This window comes from Canis lupus, chromosome 8, assembly GCF_003254725.2.
Source record: "Canis lupus dingo isolate Sandy chromosome 8, ASM325472v2, whole genome shotgun sequence".
Taxonomy (NCBI): domain Eukaryota; kingdom Metazoa; phylum Chordata; class Mammalia; order Carnivora; family Canidae; genus Canis; species Canis lupus.
In genome coordinates this window covers 72,330,723-72,346,317 of record NC_064250.1, presented here as the reverse complement: position 1 = coordinate 72,346,317, position 15,595 = coordinate 72,330,723, and the positions used below count along the sequence as shown (strand labels likewise).

General features: G+C 68.2%; 1 protein-coding gene across 23 annotated transcripts; it reads right to left on the bottom strand.

The window, feature by feature from the left end:
* Nucleotides 1-649: 649 nt before the first annotated feature.
* Nucleotides 650-10,463, bottom strand: C8H14orf180 (chromosome 8 C14orf180 homolog). Of its 23 annotated transcripts, none has more exons than XM_049113525.1 (7): nt 10,213-10,373; nt 8,595-8,630; nt 8,338-8,372; nt 5,431-5,562; nt 3,835-3,958; nt 2,227-2,309; nt 650-1,821 (listed from the first exon to the last, which is right to left on the bottom strand). In XM_049113525.1, the coding sequence occupies exons 1-7, from the start codon at nt 10,238-10,240 to the stop codon at nt 1,660-1,662; spliced, it is 600 nt and encodes a 199-aa protein (XP_048969482.1). In that variant the 5' UTR covers nt 10,241-10,373; the 3' UTR covers nt 650-1,659. The 23 variants fall into 23 exon arrangements, with proteins under 23 accessions (XP_048969482.1, XP_048969483.1, XP_048969481.1 ...); XM_049113526.1 differs by having other exon boundaries at nt 2,227-2,262; XM_049113524.1 differs by having other exon boundaries at nt 5,436-5,562.
* Between the last annotated feature and the right edge of the window lie 5,132 nt (nt 10,464-15,595).

The following is a 15,595-nucleotide window of genomic DNA, read 5'->3' as shown; positions in this document are numbered from 1 at the left end:
ACGTGTTCTGGGGGCTCCATTCTCGCCCGGCCCGTCTCGGCTCCCCCAGGTGTGAGGACGGACGTCTCGGGGTCGTGGCGCACCTGCTGAGCAGCGTCTCCCCGAAGCCGTGGCTCATAGTCTTGCGGACCCTCCAGAGCTGGGGTGTCGTTGCAGAGACGGGGCATTGGCGGGGCTTCCCCCCGTCGGGACCGGGCTGGACGGGGCCGAGCCTGAGGCCTGTGCCTACCCCACGGTTTGGGCACATGACCCAACCTCTCCCAGCCTGTTTCCCCACCTGGAACAGGGGACAGTAACCTGCCTGTCCTCTTCGGGGGGTGGGATGAGACGAGGGGGGGTCCTGCGGGGACGGCTGGGCGGGTGCCAGAGGTGGCGGTCACCACCGTGGTCACGCTGGAACCAGCTGGTGACCCTGGAGGGTCTGCGAGGGCGGGGACCTGGACCCCCCTCATGGCCCCCTGAAGGCCACCGCTCTTGGAGGCGGGCCCCTCCTCTCCACTGGGCTCCCCAAACCCCGAGCCCTGGAAAGCACCTCCCCAGCCCCGAGGCCCGGAAGGACAGGCTCCCTCTGTGCCCCCACCTCTACTTTAGCTGAGGAAGCGGACTCCCCATGTCCTTCCTTGGGGTAAGAACGCCCGGACCAGTAAGAGAGGTGGCAGTGTGCTTTAATAGAAAGTCAGTGTGTCCCCACTGAGGTCGAGGGGACAGGCGCTCAGGGCATAAGCCCCTGGAGGGGGCGGGACTGGCCGTCCCGTGGGCACTTGTCTGAAGGTTGCTGGGCGGGATGGCGTCTTCCTGGCAGTCCCTCCTGGTGTCTGACCGTGGGCCTCCCTGCTTTGTTCAGGGGTCCCCCTCCACGCAGGGTCTGCAGTTTGTCACCACATGCCTCCCCAGGGCCTTGCAACACCGGTGGGGGCACGCCGTCTGCCTACGGTCATGGGACCCAGAGGGCCTGCAGCTGGTGTGCGGCGCAGCCCGGGGTCCGGGCGCAGACGGCCGTGTTCTGAAGGTCGCGGGGTCCGGGCAGAGCCAGCTCCCTCTCAGCCACTGCCTGGTGGACAGCTGAGGAGGAGGGGGGCAGCACATTCCCCCACCGGGGCATGAGGGGGTCCCGGAGGCCTTGGGGTGCAGGGGAAGGGCCAGAGCTGGGCTCAGCCTGGCACCCCAACACCACCTACAAGAGGAGATGCCAGGCCCTGCCCTGCGTGCAGCTTCAGGAGGGGGGGCGCCACCCCAACAGCCGGACCCGTCTGTCTCCACGGGGTTCTGAGGTCCAGGCCCCGCAAGCCCGGAGCAGCAAAGGCCACTTTCATCTCCGAGGGGTCCCACAGGTACAGGCTCGGTGTCCCTGTCTTCAGGAGGCTCCGCGTGGCCACATCCAGGCCCCGCCCAAGGATATGGAGGAGGGTGCCCACGGGGGTGAGGGAGGGTCTGGGGGGCCCCCGGGGGGGCTGAAGCAGGTGTGGAATTCTAAGAAAACCTCACGGGGGACCCCGACAGGTGCAACAAGAGGGGCTCTGAGTGGAGGGGGTGGGGCCCCTGGAAGCCCCCAGACCTGACCTGGGCTCTCGCCCTCCTGGCCTGCACACCCGAAGCCCTGGGGTGGGGGCGGCCGTCACAGCTGCAGCAGGCAGTGCCAGCAGCTCAGGGCTGTATGCCTCAGGCGCAGGGCGAGGACGAGGAGCCGGGCCCGGAGGTCCTCCAGGGCCAGCGCCACCGGCTGGGCCCGGCCGCAGTACAGCCCGAGCACCAGCACCAGCAGGACGCACACGGACAGGCGCAGGAACAGGGAGCCACGTGGGGGCCGGGGCCGGCTGGGCGCTGGCGGGGAGGGGCACCCGGGTGAGCCCCCTCCCTGCGGGGCTGGGGGTGGCTGCAGGGAGAGCGAGGCTCACCCCGGTGGGGGGCACCTTCGGGGCGGGTGCTTGGGGTGCTCCCGTGGTCCCCACGCGGCCCGGAGCACCCCCATCCCTGCCTGGGGCCTCTGCGGGTGTCAGGTGGCTTCCTGGCCAAAGAGCCCCCCGTTGGCTCTGCCCCGGCAGCCTCCCTTGGGGACGGAGTAACGGGGAGTGACCCCAGAGGGTCTGCCTGTGGAGTGCGTCAGGGACCCTGGCGGAGGGAGTGACCTTGTCAGGGTGGGGAAGGGGGGGCGGCTGGAGCCACGGGGGCGTGTATGGGGAGGGTGCCGGGCACGGCGTGGGGGCGGGGGCGAGGGTTCACACTCACCCTTGGTGGTGGTGCCGGGCTCTCTGCTGGCGATGTCTGGGAACGAGAGCCACGAGTGGGCTTGGGCAGGGAGGGCCCCCGGCCTGGGGGTGCACAGGGGGGTGCACGGGGGCACACACATCCTCAGCCTGCACGGTGCCCTCGGGACCCCACAAAGCACCCTGGGACGGGCCGACTCAGATACACCTGCCCCGCCCGGTTCGTGAGTGGGCAGCCCAGGGTCTGGCAGGCCCGCGTCCTGCCCAGCGCCACCCAGCCCTGCCAGGGGTGGCCCAGCCCCACGGCTTCGGGTTCAGGCTGCCAGGACTCGGGGATCCCAAGAGGCGCTGCTGTCAGAGCCTGTGGGAGCTGGGGTGTGGCGACCCCGTGCTGGCCTGGGGGAGGAGCCTGCAGGGGTCCTGGCGAGCGGCAGGGGCAGGACCCTCCCTCCCATCCACAGTGCCCCGGGGGGCCGCGCACCCCGCCACCTGGGCCCCATGCCCTGTGGTCTGTGCCTCTCGGAAGCTCCCGGGGGAGTGCAGGGCTGTGCGTGGGGGGCAGCGCTGAGCCGGGAGGGACGAGCAGGTGTGAGCAGCCTAGGGATCGGCGGCCGCGGGGAGAGGGGTTGAGGCCCGGCCTGGACCTTTAGGGCAGGCCATCCAGGGAGACCCTAACAGGTGCCGGGCCTGAGTTTTACCCATAACTCGGCAGGGGTCAGTACCCGGCTAGGTGCGCAGAATCTAAGATGCCCCGTGAGCCCCACCCCTCGGTGTCCTCAGCTCTGTCGTCCCCTCCCCGTAGTGCGGGGGCCTGTGACTTGCTGCTTCCCCGCAGAATAAGGTAAAGCGGAAGATGCAAACCCCACTCAGCTGACTTTGAGTCAATCAAAGGGTCTCCAGATTATCTGGGGTGGGCCTGCCCTAATCAGGCAAGCTGTCTAGAACCGGCGGTCTGCGAGTTCTGCAGGCAGCTCTGTGCGCTTGAAAGAGGGCCCCAGGCCTCGGCTGAGAGGCGGCCCGGCCCGCCCCAGATAGCAGCCCTGCGGGACCTGAGCACACGACCAGCTACACCGGGCCTACACCCCTGACCCACGGGGTCGCTGTGATAATAAATGTGGGTTGCTCGAAGCTTCTAAATCTGTGCTAATTTGTTACGTGGCATAGCTAGAGGTTACAGGGAACCTCTTTCCCATGGGAAAGGCCAGAGCAGGAGCCAAGGGGCCAGGGGAGGAGAGGGCAGGTGGCCGTGAGGGGCTTCAGGGCAGCGGGACCCCCAGGACCTGCGGCGGGGGCTGGGAGAATCTGGGAGGGGGCAGTGAAGGATGCAGGTGTGGGAGGAGCCGAGGGGCAGTGCTGGGGGGACGAGTGGGTGGGCGCGGGGGTGCTGCCCACCGGCCTTCCCTCGATCGACAGCGATTTGGGCAGCTCTGGATTCGCTGTTTCCTGCCAGTGGCTGTCGTGTTGACCGTTACTCTGTCCAGACTGACCCCCGGCCCGGGTATTATTGGGGTTTTGTTTGTGAGACAGGACGGGTGGCTGCGGGCCCTCCGGGTGGCCCTCTGGGGGTCCTGGGACGCGTGTCCCCCTGCCCCACCTGGCCCCGGGTCTGCTCCCCGGGTTCCCTTCTTACAGTGCACGGCCACCTCCAGGGGTTCCCGGAACCGCACCCGCCTCGAGGTCCTCTGTGGCTCCACGCCGCGGCGCTCTGTCCGGCTCCGCCTCAGGATGGACGGGGGGCACCTCCTGTCGCCCTCCTGGGGCAGGGGTGGGAGGCAGAGGGAAGCGGCCGAGGTGAGCCCCCAGGGGCTGGAGACGAGGCGCCCCACGGCCAGGATCCCCGCCACCGCCTCTGGGTTTATGCAGAGCGACGCCTGTGGGGGCCCGACGGGCGGGGGTGTGGAGACCCCGTGGACCTGCCCCACCTGCAGCGCCAGCCTGGCAGGGTGACCCTGGGGCTGCTCCCGAGTGCCCGGGGCTGGAACAAGCCGCTGGGGCCATCACACCCGGACGGCAGTGTTCGTGGTGCCGCGGCTGTGGTCAGTGGCCGCACGGGCCTGTGTCTCCCGCCCCCGCTGTGCCCCCACCCACGGTGTCCGTGATAACGATGGTGAGGGTGACGGTAACTGTGACTCTCCACCGAGGGCCATCTTCACGTCCGAGCCGCCTGCACAGAACCTCACCGAATCCCAGCACCCGGCGCCCCTGGCTCTCCTCTGGGCCTGGGTGCCGGGGGCAGGTGGGCCTGAGCCGGGCCATCCGAGGTCAGCGCCTGGCTTGTGCCCCACAGTGGGCCTCTGTCACTCACCGCGGACAAGGCGGGGATCTGAGCCTGAGACCCAGGCTGGGGAGGGACGGAGCCTGGACACAGGTGCCTGCCCAGGGGCTGCCCTCCCACCCACGCTGGAATGTGGGGTGACCAGGCCGCTCTGAGCCTCAGCGTCCCCGTCTGTAAAATGGGGACAAGAGGCTGTTCTGAGTGTGAGTACACCCATGTGGAACGGCTCCTGGCTGGGAGGCCTTGCTGCTGGCCTCCTGGGGGGCAGGAGACCCACTGAGTCCTGGGGTGGCCCTGCTCACAGCTGCCCCCTCCCCCTGGCTGGGCCACCTGCGCCTGTGGCCTGCCCTGGCTGGGCGGCGAGCACACATGCTAGGTGGGGACTCAGGTCTGAAGTCGGGCCCCCCTTTGGCCTGGCCTGCGCCCTTCCCAGCTGTACCCTCACAGGATGTCCTGGCCGTCCTGTCTCCACCCCCTCACCCCCACCCCCCACCCCGGCTGCAAGGTGACCTTGCTAGGGCAGCATCCAGACTTGTTGCTGCCCTGTTCCAGAGCACCCCCCTCCTGCCCCCCTGCCTTGCCCGCCCACGCTCTCCCAGGGGCTCAGACTTCCTGGGCCACCCTCCCTGCAGTCTCACTCGCTGTACCCCCTGCCCTGAGCCCTGGCTTTGCACCTTTGAGTGTACCGTCTCCCTCCCCTCCCAGGGCCCTCGCACCCTCTCTGTGAGACCAAACCGGCCCAGGGCCACCAGCCACCAGCCACGAGCCCGCAGCTCCCCACCTGGTGATTCCCTCTCCAGGGGTTCCTGGGGCCGCGCTGCTCAGGGCAAGAACAGGGGCCATGCGTCCTGCCTCTGCTCCCCCTTCCCTGCCCCCAGTGGGCGCCCAGATCGCCGACCCTGGTGCACTTGGCTTTGGGACCCCGGGGTGGAGGCTTGTGCAGACCCCTGCCTCACCCTCCCCGCCCTGGGCATCGGCGAGCCCGGAGCGGCCTCTCCATTCGTCCTGGTCTGATGTCGCGTCTCTGGCGGGGAGTCGGGGCTCAAGGCTCGCCCTGCAGTCCTCATTTATTGGAACATGGTCCTAGGAGAAGCGGAGACTGTATGACTTGTTGGGGCAGCCTGGTCGGAGGAGAGGGAGGGAGAATTCTCCAGTCAGGCCTGTCCTCCTCCCAGCACGGAGCCCCCTGCACCCTCCCCGGCGGCCAGTGTCCCTGTCATCAGCTTTCGGGGCTGCCGTCTTAAGGCACGACCACCACTCAGGAAGTGTGTGTTATGTCACTCTCAGTGTTTTGAGGCCATGATGGGGAGACCCCGGGGTGGGAGGGAGGGGGTCCCAGGCCGGGCCTTGCTGGGGTGCCCCTGGGGCTTGCCCGGACTCTCTGATCTCCGTCTCTCCATCTCCATCCAGCCCTGTGCCAGGCTTGCCTCGCTTACTTAGTGGGTGTGAGGTGGCCCCTCCCCACTTCCGCCCATGGGCCCGTGATTGCTCACGCCCTTCAGTGTCCACGTGGGGACATTGAGGCTGGGGCTTCCCCTCTGCCCCTCCCCCCGGATAATGAGAGGACTTGGGGGGGGGCGTGGGGGCCACCTTCCCCTCCTATCCCCAGTCCCAGGCTCCTCCCGGACTCTCTGCTCTGGGTTCCTCGGGGACATCCCTGCTCCTGCCCGCTGTACATGGTGAACATTTGGGTTTTGTGAGGAGCGTTCTGGTCGTATCCTCCAAGGATGTCCACCCCCCGCCCAGGGCTGAGCAGGGCTGCCGGGGAGGCCCCCGCAGTGTCCTCAGCATGGTGCCATCAGGGTCCCCCAGGGGGCGGGCCACTCCGAGGAGTGAGCAGGGCCCTCCCCATGCAGTCTTCCCCGGGGATGTGACACGACAGGGTGGCTGCAGCCCTCGGACCCCGCAGGCGTCCACATCACAGCCGTGCAGAACCCCATAATGATGTCTGCCCTCCACGGCCCGGGCAGCTTCAACTGTTTCTAAAGGGAGCAGTTTTTTCCTTCTCAGCATTGGGTGTTTATTGCAAATAGGGTCAGGGAAGGAGCCGTGGGCCCAGGGAAGGGGACACAGAGGGAGGACGGCTTCTCTTAAGAACTTGCTGGCCTCCCAGGTAAGGAAACAGGCCCAGAGGCTCGCAGAGCAGCACCCAGCTGGGGGCCCTGCAGCACCTTGCCCTCCTGCCCTGCGCTGGGGACAGCAGTGAGTGTGCATGCGTGTGTGTGTGTGTGTGAGCATGAGTGTGCACATGTGTGCACACCTGTGTGAGCATGAATGTGCATATGCATAGATGTGAGCATGCGTGTGCACACGTATGTGCCTGTGTGAGCACGAGAATGTGCATATGCATAGACGTGTGAGCATGAGTGTGCACATATGTGTGCGCATGTGAGAATGAGTGTGCATATGCATAGATGTGTGGGCATGCGTGTGCATATGTGTGTGCACATGAGCATGAGTCTGAGCATTGTGCATGTGCATGTGTGTGAGCATGAGTGTGTGCATGTGTCCATATGTATATATGTGCAAGTATGTGTGTGCACTGTGTGTGCGAGGGTGACTGCACATACACCTTAGCATGTGTGTGCATGCTTGTGCATGCTATTTGTATGCATGTACATGAGTGTGCACATGTAAGTGTGTAGTGTGGGGATGTGTGATCGCACAAGCCTGTGGTGCATGCCCTGTGCACGTGAGCACACGTATGAGTGTGTCTGTATGACTGTGCCTGTGTGCATGTGTGTTTGTGCAGCGTGTGCAGTGTGTCTGTGTGTGTCCTGGCAGTGACCGGGTGGGTCCCACAGCTTCATCGCGTGCCCGTGTGACCGCGCGTGACCTTGGACAGGCCCCCTAGGCTCTCCGTGCCTCGGTCTACTCAGCTGAAAGTGGGATCACAGCAGCCACTTGCTCGTGGGCTTGGTGAGGGCAGCTCGCTGTGCGTGTCGGGGGCTCAGGGGGAGCCCGAGGTGGGGCCGGGCTCCGTCCCTCAGGGAAACAGTGGCTCTGCTGGGGCGCTGAGCCCAGGACCCTCTGCCCATGTGAGGACGTCCCCCCTCCCCGGGGCCTTCTCTGGCCGCGCCTTTGCCTGGGCCTCAGTTTCCCCAGCAGTCGCACAGCAGGAGGCGAGCACTGCTGTTGCTGGCGGGCGAGGGCAGGGCCGTGCGGGGGAGCGGGGAGGCCCCGGGGCCTCTGGCAGCGAGCGTGTAACAGGAGTGTCCGCGGACAGATGGGTGATAACGGGCGGAAAATAGCTCAGGCCTGGGGCCTGCGGAGTGTCACCACCGCCCTGGGCCCCGAGGACACGCCCCGAGGGCCCGCCTCCCCATGACAGTCACCTCCGTGGAGGGGACACTCGCTTCCGCCTGGGGGAGGGACACTGAGCCTGCCGGTCCCTGGAGCCGGAGCCCGGAGCACAGCGCTGCCCAGTGTCATCTCTGGGTGGGGGCCCCCCGGCCGTCCCCGGAGCTCCTGCTCCAGGCCCGCGGGTCAGGGGTGCTGAGTGGGGAGCCCCACGCTCGCCCGCCGTCCTTCAGGGGCACAGAGCTGGCCGAGGCCGTGCATCCACAAGATCCCCGATGGTCTCTGGGGTGTGGCCCGCTGACGCTGAGCCTCTGTCCCCCGGCTCTCCAGCCCAGCCGCGCCCCCCGCCCCCCGGCCCCAGCTCTGTACACGGGGACCACCAGGCTCCCCACCTCCGAGAGCGCAAGCCCCAGGGCCGGGCCGCTGTCCTGCCTTTGCTGTGTGGTGCCACCCGGTGGGGTCGTCGGCTCCGCCCTGGCCAGGCCGACCACGCCTTTGCGCCCTGCTCGCCCCCACGCCCACTGACCACCACCGCCGCTGGCGCGTCTCCATCCTCACCAGGGGTCCCTCGGACACCCCCGAGTAGTGCAGCCCTGCATGGGGAGGGGGCCTTCCTCAGCCCCGACGGTGGCCGGCAGCGGCTTCGGCACCCACGCCCGCCCCCGTCACCCCTCACACCCTGCACCTTGCCTGTTCACCCCCGGGACCCCGGGGCTCAGGGGATGGGGAGCCGCGGGGAGGCGGAGGGTCTCCTCCCGGCCGGCGGCTCTGGAGGCTGAACCAGCAGAGCCACAGCCCGGGATCCTCCCACTCACCTGTCCTGGTGACACCTCCTCCAGGGGGGCCCCGGGCTGGCGCAGGTGGGAGAAGCACGTCAGGGGCTGGAGAGGCTGGAGCTAGGACCCCACGGTCCACACACCACATACGTGCACGGCGCCCCCCATGCACACGCACACACACTCACACACAGACCCCGGCGCACCTGGGCTCCTGCAGGTGCCACACCCCTGCGTGGCCTCACCCACCTGCCCGGCCCCCAGTCCGCGGGCGATCAGAGCCTCGCGGAGTGGGAACCGGAGCCGTCCGCTCACAGGCCCGCTGGGAAGTTTCCATTACAGCCGCGGGGCCGCGGCCTCGGGTGGCCTGTGGAGGAAGCTGTCAGCAGCGGGCTCCGTGCCTTGGGCCGTTTGCCTCCCCCTCCCCCAGCAGCCTGGCTGAGTTGGGGGGGCGCTGAGGCCTTCCTGCAGCTGGACGAGGGGACAGGAGGCCATGGGCACCCCCAAGCTGGCCTCCCCTCAGGAGGACCGGGGCGCCTGGGGGGGCCGGCCCAGAGCAGGCTGGCAGCTGCCCAGATAACACACGTTTCTGATTTAAGCAAGAGGAGAGCCCCCGGGGACACCCCGGCTGACCGCTCGCTCACGGCTAGCCCAGGCGCCTGCCTGGAGTTGGGAACACGGGGACGGAGCTGTCCTGGCAGCCTCCAAGGACACTCCCCCACATCTCTGGACACGCATCTAGGGCACGGGTCAGGGGGATGGCTGGGTGTCCTGCTGGGTGCAGGGGGGCGCCCCAGAGTGCGGCGCGGCCGGCCTTGGCCTCCAGCCCCCAGGCAGGAGGGAGGGAGGAGGTGGACCCTAGCCTAGACCCTGGCCACAGTGAGACCCAGGTGGGTCCCTCACCCCGCGTCCCAGGCCCTCGTGTAGAATGGAGGTTGTTCGCCAACCGCCCAGCACGCTGCGAAGACGGAGAGAACGTGCTGACCCTCCTGGGGGGACCTGCACGCAGTGGGTGCCCGGTAGATGCTGCGTTCTGAGTTGAAAGGGTGACCCAGGTGCGCGGTGGGCCGGTCAGCTCAGGAGAGGGCCACGCTGCGGCTAACGGAGCGCGCCGGCCGTCGGAGTGACCGGGTCCGACTCCAGTGTGCCTGCGCGGACCCACCTCAGCGGGACGCTACCCCCCCCCCCCCCCCCCCGCCTTGGCCCCTGCAAAATGACGGGAATCCTGTCTGTCGGCAGCTTCCGAGGAGACCGCACTTGGCTCCGATTTGTAGAGTCGCGCCCCCCAGCCTTGTGGGGGCTGGCCGGGTTCCCACTTCACCCGAGGAGGGCCAGGCCTCAGGCAGGAGCGCGCACGGACCCTCGGCTTGGGCCAGGCCGCTGAGGAAGGGCGCAGAGTGCCAGGCCCCTGAGGCGTCCCTGCGAGCAACCGCCACCCCCACTTTTCAGACAAGATGTGAGGTTCAGAGGGGCCTGGGTCTTCTGGGGTCACTGACCACGCTGGCTGGCTTGGGAATGTGCCCATTTTAGCACCGAAAGGCCGCACGTCCCTGGTGAATGGGATGGACGCCCTCCCCCTCCAGTCCTTGTCCAGGGCCGCACAGTGTGGCCCGCCCTCTGCCCACCTGTGCCCCTGCCCACCTGCCCACCTGCTCACCTGCCCGTGGCAGGTTCTCTGCCCGCATCTCTGCTGGGAATCTCCACTCTGGAAGCTTCGTTCCCAAATGGGAAGTGAGTTTCTACCTATGCCCCTGAGCTGGGCTCTCACCTGGCTCCCTCCTGGGTCCGCGAAGCCAGGCTCTGTGGCGTCCTCCCCTGAGAGGGGTTCAGTGTGGTCCTGGCCCGATCTTGGCTGCAGCACCCCCCCTGCCCCCCTGGGGGGGCGGTCCCTTGCCTGTCCAGTCCCTTGCTGCTCCGGCCTGGAGCTGCTGCCGGGCCGCCCGTGGGGCCAATCTGTGGCCGGCCTGCGTCCCCGCCCCAGGCCCCTCTGCAGGGCTGCAGAGCCTGGCCAGCTGGCAAGAGCTGAGCTATAATTACCTCTCCCCTTTGGCAGAAATAGCAGTGACCCTGCGGATAGGCCGCTGGCCCCGGGCGCAGAAGCGGAGCTACTGGTTTCCCAGGCCCTGAACACAGACAAGAGACGGGGTCAGTGCCCCCTCCCTGCCCTCCTGGGTTCTGGGTCCAGAGCTCTGCGGCCTTGGAAGCCCATGGCTGGAATCAGAGGCAGAGCGGGGGTCGGGGAGGCAGAAGGGTGGGGTGATGTGGGGGCTGTAAGAGGCCCGGTGAGCATTGAGTCCAGCCTGGCTCGACCCTGCCCCAGAGAGGAGCCCCAGGGTGGGGAGAGGCCACCCTGCTTCTCACCCCTGCACCCCCTACATCCTGCTCTGGGGTCTCAGGGTGAAAAGCCAAAGCATGGATCCCATGCTGCTGATTTGGGGTGCAGGGCTGAGCCCCACATGGGCCTGGCAGGCGGAGCTGGCATTCGGGTCAGAGGGGGACGGCAGGGCAAAGGGACCAGCATTTCCCAGGGTCCCTTCTGGGCTGGGGCTCCTTGTGTCTGAATGGCAGCTGCTCTGCTGCGCAGGTGCTGAGGTGGCCTGCATCCGGGGCTGAGGACAGTGTCCCCCGCCCGCTCCCGACGCGCTGGCAACACGGGGCAGCCCGATGGGGTGAGGCCCGAGACAGGACAAGGAGGTCAGGTGTGGGTGTATCCCAGAGGGGTCAACCCGTCCTGGGGAGCCTGAGGAGGTGTGGAGAGACGCCCCACCTGGGCACTCAGGCAGCACTGCAGGGTCACTGGGGCATCTGGGAGGACCAGGGCCAGGAGGGGCAGTGGGAGCCAAGGGGTGACGGCCTCTCTGGGTCCCGGGGCCCCCTGCGGGCCACGAAGCCACGGCGCCTGGAACGCAGCGCTGGCGCACGCTGTGTGCGGAGGTTGGCGAGGTGTCATGTGGGGGCGCGGCCCCCGCGCTGTCTCCGTGCTGGGGGAGCAGACCCCCTTTAAAGGGTCAGATGGCCGACGTGCCAGGTTCCCTGGGCTTGACTCCGCCTCCTGGGGCAGGAGCAGCCGTGGCGTGGACGGAGGATGCACAGGCATGGCTCTGTTCCACGGAAGCTCTTTCCACCTTCATTTATCAAAGGGACACAGTTTGGTGTCCCCTGTTCTGGGGATACCGCCCGGGAGGGCTGGGGAGGGGGGGGTCCTGCCTGCAGCTTGGCTTCCTGAGGTCCTGGAGCTACAGGAGCCCTGTCCCCACCCTGCACCCGGCCGGGCTCCGGGGCCGCTCTCTTGTGGCCCTCCTCGGGAGCCCCGTCGCCTGCTCCAGGTGATTTATTGGCGAGCCCCGGCCCAGCGGCCCGAGACCCGCCCCGGCCTGGTAACGTGTCCGGCCTCATCTGGTCAGACGCGGCGCCCTCTGCTCGCCCCTGCATCGACTGAGCTTCAGACCCGCCTGGCGTCTGCAGGGCGAGATAAGGCGGGCCCAGGGGAGTCCTCAGACGCTCCTTGGTCCCCGTGCCCCTGGGGAGGCGCCGTGGGGGCCAGGAGCCTGGGTTGGGTCCTGGCTCGGTTGCAGACCAGCGAGGGGACCCCAGGCAACACGCCGCGACTCCCCCGTACGCTGGCAGCGCCGAGACCCGCTGCAGCCCGCCAGGCCTCCCATCTGCGGATCTTCACTGTGCCCCTGCCCTGTGCGGGCCCTGGGCACGCAGCGCTGTGCTCGCTTGGCCGCGGGTTCTCGGGGAGGCAGGACGTCCCAGAACCCATGTGGTTCCAAGAGCTGTGAGGCCTAGAAGAGAAAAGGCTGGGGGTCTTTATTAGGGTTCCCCAGAGAGGCGGGCGGCTCCGCATACGAGTGCGCGTAGACGTCGCCCCGGGGGACCAGTCACCCAGACTTCGTGCGGGCTGCGAGGTCCCAGGGCCGGCGGGCGGCCAGCTGCAGACCCGGGGCCACCGCAGGTTCCGCTCCGAGCCCATGGGCCAGGCAGACCCAGGTCCCGGCCGGAGGACGTCGGAGGGTGCAGCTCTCTCCCCTCCGAGCGCTGCCCGGGCCCCCACGGATCGGACGAGGCCCCCCACACCGGGCCGGAGTCTGCTTTACTGGGCTCGCTGGGTCGGGTGGCCGTCGCACCGGGGACGCCGGAGTCGTGTCCCGCAGCAGCCAGGGCGCCCATAGCCCCCCACGCCGACGGTCCGGTGAGCCAGGGCAGGGCCGACGTCCGTCGGAGGCCAGGGGGACCGCGGGGCTCTGTAATGGGGTCCCAGCGACTCAGCGTGGCCTGGGAGCGTCACAGAGGCCTCCGTGCTGGCCCAGCTCTGGCCGGCCCACCAGGCGTCCCGGGACCTGGATGAGGGAGCCTGAGGTCGGCGCTGGGAGCCGAGGCCCGGATGCGGCCCCTCCGTCGCCGTGGCCGGGCTCCAGGGCCGGGTCCAGCGTGGGCAGGTGGCCCAGCCAGGCTTGAGGGGAAACTGCCCGAGGGCACTCGCCCGCTCACCCCTGTGTGGGCCCCGTGCGACCCCCGTGCGACCTGGGTCACAGGGCTGCGTCCCTGCAGGGAGTAAATTAATTTCCCTTGTTTGTTTTGCTCCAGTCACCCTGTTTGTGGCACCTGGTTATGGCAGCTGCAGCTAATGGCCCGGCCGTTCTCAGGGAGGAGAGCTGTGGGGCTGGCGGAGCCACCCTGGGGTGCCCGGGACAGGGGCACGGAGGGGCCCGAGGATGGGCCCTGGACCCTCCAGGGTGAGCACGGGGCCTGTGGGTCCCGACAGGTGTGGGCAGAAGCGAGAGGGCTCTCGGTGCCACTGCGGGGCCAGGAGGGATGAGGAGGGGGACATCCCCCCCGGACTTGGCCAGAGCCCTTTGGTGGATCGGAGAGTGAAGGCTGTGGCTGGGTGGGGGGCTCGGGAGAAAGGAGGGGCGGGGGTGGGAGAGCACGAGCCTTACACTGGACGGGCTGGTGCACACGCTGGGTGGGACCCAGAAGGGGGGCCGAGGCTGAGGTCCACAGGCCGCCCTTTGTGGGAGACATGGGGGCGGCGGTGGGATTTTCAACCAGGCAGAGGAACAGCTGACAGTGAGGTAGTGAGTCCTCCACAACAGGAGGCAACCAAAGGATGCTTCCTGCCCTTGGGGTCTCTGAAAGACTCCCCTTGATTCTGGGGTAACACCGGGGTCGGAGGCGCAGAGGGAGGGAGAGCTGGCAACGTCGAGCGCGGCGTCTGGCCTGCGTGTCCAGCAAGGTGCTCGCGACCTGCAGCTGCCGGGAGATGCCTCCCTGCTGGTCCGCAGGTGCGGGCGGAGGGTCCTGCCTGAGGTGACAGGCCAGCTGCGCCTGGCCATGGCCGCGGCGCGTGGTTCCCGGGCTGAAGCACGGACCCTCTGGCCCTTGGGGCCACGCCCGGCCACCCGCCACCCGGCCGGAGCCCCCAGGCAGAAGCCGGGCTGCCGGGTGGTGCCCCCCGCCCCGAGGCCGGGGGCCCGCGCCAGTCGGAACCGCGGGACGCGGGGCCCCAGTCATCTGTCTCCAACAGCTGCGATAATGGGAACCGCTGGGCCCCATTGTGCACTAACAGAAGCGGCCCCTTCTCCCATCTCCTAAATTATTCATGACCTCCAAGAGGCTGTAAAAGTCCTCAGCTCTCTACAGGAGCCATAATTACAATGATAAATTTTATTTATAAAGCCGGTCCCTCCCGCGAGCCAGCTGCCTGGGGGGCCGTACATAAGCCATAACTGAGCGAGGGGCCGCGGAAAGCTGCCTGTCACAGCTGGCTTTCCGGCGGGGTGGGGGGACTGGCTGGGGAGGCGGGGACGCCGAGTGGGGGAGCTCCCCGGCTCGCCCAGCCCCCTGGGCCGTCTGTTTGGGCTTTAATGGGGGTGGCCGCGTGGCCCCAGGGCGCTGCCGTGTGGGTGCCCCGGTGTCTCGTCCTTGGGCTGGGGGCCCGAGGACCCGTCGCAGGCACACGGGGACGTGGCACGGGCCCCAGGGCCTCCCCCTCACTCAGGTGTGGGCAGGTGCTGGGTCCACAGAAGTGATGGGCGTTCGCGGAGTGTTCTCGCCTCCCTGTCCCCCTCACCGAGGCCAGTGGGGAGGCGCCAGTGTCACCCCCTGGGCTGACAGGTTCTCGGGTGTTGCAGGGACGCGCCCCACACAGGGCCCTGAGGCGAGCTCCGGGAGTGAAGGTTTGCACCAGGGCCTTGGCGGCCTCCCTTGCAGCCTGCACCTCACGGCTCCTGGACACTTGGCACTGGGGGGCCCTGCTCCCCGTCTCCGGACTGCATGACCTGCAGCCCGTCACCGCCCTGCCCGAGAGCGGCTGCGCCGGAGCTGGCCTGGCAGTGGCCCGTCGGAGCTGGCCTGGCAGTGGCCCGGCAGCCCGGGACCCGATGCCCACCACCCGCATGGCCCAGGTGCGCTTGTCACTGAGTGCGCCCTCCCCGGGTGTCTGGGTGCTGCTGACCCTCCTGCCGTGCGCAGGTCGGCGCGTCCCCAGACCGGTCTGTTGGTTAGAGAGCTGGCCTCGGTGCTGGCATTGCTGCGAGGGGACCCAGACGCGGCCACGGTCAGCGTGAGGGCGTACGGGGACACATGCACCCGGGCCCAAGCCTCCTTGCCGGGGGGCTGGGCGCGGGCCTCCCATCGTGATGTTAGAGCCCCCGGCGCACACCTGGGCTGCACACTAGCCGCTGGCAGAGCCCTTCATTGCTTCCCTGGCTTGTGCAGTGAAAGCCATTACGGTCGACAAAGCCAAAGAAACCTGTGGAAGCTTCCAAACCACCCACCCTGGCCAAGAGTCATTCCATACCCCCTAAGTGGTTGCAGAAGGCGGGACGATCCCCAAAGACAGGACACAGGGTTGGTGGTCTCGCCCCGTCCCCACTCAGTTCACCACGTGGCCCCTTCCAAAACCAGACACCAGGTGGAGACCTCCAGTGAAGCCCCCCGCCGTGGGCCAGGGGCCAGCTGTGGCGCTGGAGGTACCCGTGGCAGATCGTGGTGACAGGGGTCTCTGGCAGGCTCCACGGGAGGACCTGGGCAGC